This window comes from Empidonax traillii, unplaced genomic scaffold (assembly GCF_003031625.1).
Source record: "Empidonax traillii isolate 1590-97213 ecotype Southwest subspecies unplaced genomic scaffold, ASM303162v1 scaffold2001:size43579, whole genome shotgun sequence".
NCBI lineage: Eukaryota > Metazoa > Chordata > Aves > Passeriformes > Tyrannidae > Empidonax > Empidonax traillii.
Genome location: NW_020957194.1, coordinates 28,890 through 34,456, shown reverse-complemented (window position 1 = coordinate 34,456; position 5,567 = coordinate 28,890). Strand labels below are relative to the sequence as shown.

Sequence of the window (5,567 nt, the reverse complement as noted above, 5' to 3'; positions counted from 1 at the left end):
CACCATGAGTGCCTAATCCTGCTGTCAGCAGAACAGCCAGTCTGTCTGTCTGTTTATTTTGAGGTATTTTCACTTCCCAATCCCTCTCTTCCCCCAGAAGAGGACACGAGCAGAGAAGGAACCGCGCTAAACAAAAACCCGGTGCTGAAGCTGCAAGTGGGCACGTGAAACCCCTTCAGCAAGTGGCCCAGCTCTCAAAGACACACAGAAAACAACACTGGCATCGAGCTGCTGGGTGGGAACAGCGTGATGGACATCTCTCCACAGACATCATGGAGACAGGAACCACCACCTGGTCCCAAATGTGTGGCTTCCAAAGAGCTCCTGAGCTTATCTGAGACAGGGAAAGGCCCAGCTTTGCTGGAACAGAAAAAAAACCCAGCCACTTACTGATCATGGTGGTGCCTCCAGCCAGGGCTGCCTTGGTCCCTTGGAAGAAGTCATCAGCAGATGTCATGCCCTGCTCCGGCATCTGGAAGCGGGTGTGGACATCAATCCCTCCGGGAATCACCATCCTGCCGTGGGCTTCGATGGTCTTCACCCCCCCTGGCACAATCAGGTTCTCCCCTATTTGCCTGGGGAAAAAAAAAAGAGGTTCCCAAGAGCACTGTCAGGCCCAGCCAGGTGTAAACAAACACCCCCTGGGCTACTTAACCTGGCTGCAGCTTTCTTTTTCCACATAAATGAGGGCACAGCACGTTGGTTGAGAGGATTTTATTCTCCCCCCTTGGAGCAGCTGCAAAATTGGGAGCGGGGTTTGCAATTCCTTCAGGACATCAGGGCAACGATAAAGGGATTGTTTTGTACTTTTGTTTATATATTTATATTGTATTTTTGGTTTAAAGTCATGTGTTTTATATATATATATATAAAAATATAAATATACAAATACATAAATTATAAATATATTTATATTATCTTCTAATCAAGGAAGGAAAAGGAGCCCCCCTGGCAGCTGGGGAAGGGGCAGTGCAGGTCATGGATTATCACTGCCCCAAAACCAGCTTTACTGGGGCTGGACTGGGGTGGCCAAGTGGCAGCTCAACACTCGATTCCAGCCCTCCCACACCCACTCAGATCTTAGCACTGCTCTGGGAGCATTGGGAGGACCTTTTGCTTCTGCATTATCTACTTTCCTCTCATGCACAAGTCCCTGCACAAACACAAACCCAGGCAGATGGTGGTTACCAAAGTCCTGGCGAGACCCTCAGAGGTGCCTCCAGCCCAGCTCCTCACAGACACACCTCTCCAAGTGCAGTAGTGGATGACACACTGCAATTAATTAGCTGTCCCTGGCTGGCTCCTTTAACTTTTAACCTTGATTAACAAAGCACATGTGCTGGCTGTTTATGCAGCACAGGAAAATTCCTTGTTTGTAACCTCTGGCTTGTCTTTTTTTCTTTTTTTTTTTTTTTTTTTTTTTTTTTTTTTTTTTTTTTTTTTTTTTTTTTTTTTTTTTTTTTTTTTTTTTTTTTTTTTTTTTTTTTTTTTTTTTTTTTTTTTTTTTTTTTTTTTTTTTTTTCCCTAGGAGTAATTTTCCAAAGAAATCTGTAATGTATTTAACATTGCCAGAAAGGCATGTTCTCAGCACTGAAAACACAGAGAGAGGCCTGAACCTCTTCAACCACAGGCTCGTTTTTTTTTTTAGCTTTGAGGGGGTTTGGATTGATCTCTGCATCACAGAACCAGAGAGTTCAGCGCTGCAAGAGGCTTCCAGAGGTCACCTAAGTCCAGCCTCCCATCCTAAAACAGAATTTTAAGTGTGTTAGGACACTGAACTCTGGATTCAAAATATCTGAAGTCATAACTCAGTCAAACATTACAACGCAGATAACTTCAAACACATGTGTCATCTCAGCATGGGGCTGCTCACATGGCTGAAATTAAGCACATGTAAGTGCCTCCTCTGAGCCCTGAGTGGGGTTTGGGCCCAGTTGTTTATTTAATTCAACACCTTGTTTTTAAAGTCCCTTCATTAAACACCAGGATATACATGAAATACTCTCTTTTTTTTTTTTTTTACCCCCACTGCAATTTAATAGAGCTCAGTGAGACCAAGCCTTGCCTTGCTCTCTGCAGTGCACTTCTGCACATCCCCAACCACAACAGGACATCGAGACTCAACTTACTTTATCAACCCATCCTCCATGTAAATGTCTGCATAAAAAGACTGGTCGTCATTAACTATTTTACCACCTTTGATCAGCAGACGATCGCTCTGCAACAGAAGGAGACACAGCACAAGGCACAATTATTCAGGGAGAAGGCTGACAAGCCTGCAGTGTCACTCCAGAGATGAAAGGGGAGGTGAAGGCATCAAGCCCTGCATTATTCACCAGCGCACGTCAAACCACGAGTCAACCCTCCGCACTTTCAACTGGAGAGATAAAAAATGTTTCATCGCGGCCCCGGGTCCTTTCATCACACCAGCGATCAAAGAAACCATCAGAACGGCAAAGGAGGGGGTTTATTGGCAGCTCCACTCCTACCTGCAGCTTGGCACCACCACGTGCAGCAGCAGCAGCAGCATTAAATAATCGTGGGAGGGGCGTGGAAGGAGCCACATCTCTATTTTTTGATGCACAGTTTCCTATGTGTGCACCCACACAAGCCGAGTCACCGCTTGGCTCAACGTGAGGAGCCGACTGCTGTCAGGGAAGTGGCCCAAAAGTCTGTTGCCAGGGGTTACACAACACAAACAGCCTCCCCTGGTCCAATTTAGTGATGTCTCCACGCAGTGGATCCTCGCTGAGCCCTTCCAGAGCTCCCCTGCACAAGCAGATGGGAGGCGAGCACGGGATCAGCACCCGGAGTTTGTCAGAAGGATTTACAAGATCCCCTCAAATCAGAAGACCCTTTGGCAGGACCAGGAAGGTTATTATAAAAAGGCAGCTATCAGGCAACGTGATTTTATCACAGCACGGGGCACAGCTCGCCTCTGCCAGATTTTAGGTCAAAAACAAATGTATCTTTTTTTTTTGGTGTTTTTTTGCAGTAGCCATCAACAAGAGTAGCAGCCATCAACACACTGCAGAGCTCTGGGTGGGAGGAGAGTTAAAAAGGGGCTGCTGCACCCCCCTGATCCCTCCATTCCCCACATCACAGATGCACTTTTAAAGCAGATGACTATTTAGGGCAAAGCACACACGTGTTATGCAGGGTTTGGTTCGAACCACACCTGGGCCCCCCCGGAATCTTGCACTTGTACTTACTGTGATTCTTTTTCCTCCTCCCAAAAACCGCCCTTGGGAGAGAACAAAGCGATCCCAGCACAGCCAAAGGCTGGGGGAACCAAAAGCTGACTTTAACGAGGGGTGGGAAGCAGGAATTTAATTCAGAGGTGCCCTGAACTTATAGAAAATATATATAATACAGTGACAGTGGTGCTCAGGGCCCCTATCTTGCATCAGCTACTGATTTATACCATTATATCCATCTTTTATACAACTGCTGAACATCCATGAGATGCTAAGTCCTTCTCCCTCTTTTTTTCCCCATCTCCTTCTTCCTCCTGCTGACACAGGAGACTTTCCCTGGGTAAAGCCACCGACTCCAAAACCAAAAAAAAGAAACCCAGGAAATCCAGGAGCTGCTGCCAACGCCAACAAGCCTGGATGAATTAACGTGGGGAGTGAAAAACCCATCTTACAAGGCCAGCCTACGTGTTTACCACTTCCAGAAGCACTGCAGTACTGATGCCACCTCCAGAGCAGGCTCCCTGTGCCATTAAAATGCGGGAGTTTGGCCTTGGATGTCACCCCCAGCCCGAGTCCCAGCGCACTGGGCACCAGTTAGGGAAGAAGAAGGAAAAATAGATGTGGATAGCGGCCACAAAAACGCAGCCTGGAGCATTTTAATGACGCTTCTGCTAACCACCAGGGCTGCTGCTGAGGATTTGGAGGGTCTGAGACGAGGGTGAAACCTTCCTGCTCGTCTCCAGCACCCTGGAGACAAAAGCACAGGGAGTTTTGTGGGAGGCCCTGCCGCTGAATCCGCCTCGTTCACCCTGTGGATGCAGAGAAACCAGGGCAGCCACACATCCACTATCCTCCTTCTTCAAGGCTGGTCATTCCAGGTTTATACCACAGCAAATAAGGGCAGAATGTGATTTTTTTTTTCCCCATCCCTTCGCAGGAGGGTTGGGCTCACACAACGTAAATCAGAGCGTTCAGCCAGAAGAAAAATGCGTCACGTTCCTTGAAGCCCCTGACAGGGGTCCAGGCAGGAACCCCCATCTCTCATTTAAACAGCTTTTTAAAACTCTTTACTGTTGGATCTTGGGAGGGGAAACTACCTCCCTACACCCCCTCCCCCAAAAAAATATAATTAAAAAAATAAAATTTAAAAAAAGGATGCTTCATTTATCGCAATTCTGTGCATCCCACCGCTGTAACTGTCCAACCCGGCGGCTCCTGCCCAAAATACAACACGTCAAAGCCCCGCTCCAGAGCTCCCTTTCCTGCCCCCGAGGATGAGGAAGGAGGACGAGGATGGGTGTGTCCGTGGGGCTGGGCGAGGAGCGCCTGCCAAGGAGAAGAAACTCTCGTGTCCAAAGGGGAAAAAAAAAAAAAAACAACAAAAAAACCCCAACAAAACCAAAAAAACAAAACCAACCAGCGGCTCCAGCAGCCCGTTAGACGGGAATGTCTTATGTAACCAAAAGTTGGTACCCTTGGATCTGCAATACCTGCCCTAAATCGGCTCCCACAACAAGGAGACCGAGGGAGGGGTTGGGATTTTATATAACGGCTCCTTCCCTGCTCCCCCAGGATCGCTCCGAGACCTGCGCCTTGCCAGAAGCTTCTTGGGGGGGAAAAAGGCGATCCTGGACCATCCCCGGGCGGGGATGGAGGGGTTCGGGCTGATCCCCCCCCACCCACACCCACCGCCCGGAGCCGGGATGGGGCGGGTGGGGATGGAGCACAAACCGGGGGCACCGAGCCCACCCCGGGAACGCACCCAGGGATGGGAGAGCCCCCCGGGGGCAGGGAGAGCCCACCCTGGGCACACACCCAGGGCAGGAACCCCTCCCTGAGCACACAGCAAGGGTTGGGGGGGGGGGTCCTTCGAGGGCAAACACCGAGCCCACCCTGGGCACACAGCGAGGGCAGGGACCCCTCCCTGGGCACACAGAGAGAGGGCATCGTGCCCACCCTGGGCACACCCCGAGGGCCGGGAGAGCCCCCCCGGGGTCGGCAGAGCCCATCCCAGGCACCCGCCGAGGGCACCGATCCCCCCGCCCGGGGATCCCCGCGGTACCGCGGGGGCGATGCCGCCCAGCCCGCCCCCGGCCGGGGCTCAGCATCCCTCCCCGGCTCTACCGACCCCGGCCCCCCTCCCCCGAGCCCCCCCCCGGGCGCTGCAGCACAGGAAGCGCCGCATTATCCCTGATCCCATTATCCTGCCCCAGCCCCGCATCGCTCCGGCACACAAAGGGCTCCATCCCCGCGCACCCCTCCCCCTTCCCCGCCGCTATTCCACTCACCGTGATCCGCGGGATATTTTTCTTCCCCTGATAAGACATCTTGGGAAAAAAATCAACCCCCGGTTGCGTTTATGCAATAACG

The 5,567-nt window shown here is 50.9% G+C and overlaps 1 protein-coding gene across 1 annotated transcript in view; it reads right to left on the bottom strand.

The window, feature by feature from the left end:
* Positions 1–390: 390 nt before the first annotated feature.
* The window catches only part of LOC114071399, a gene marked incomplete at its 3' end in the record, with an annotated part of 14,922 nt that continues 9,745 nt past the window's right edge, over positions 391–5,567 (bottom strand). The window contains exons 3-4 of the mRNA XM_027909228.1: positions 2,130–2,218; positions 391–575 (exon numbers count right to left, since the gene is read on the bottom strand). Of these exons, the coding sequence (XP_027765029.1) occupies positions 391–575; positions 2,130–2,218 (274 nt within the window). The remainder of the gene's footprint in view (positions 576–2,129; positions 2,219–5,567) is intronic.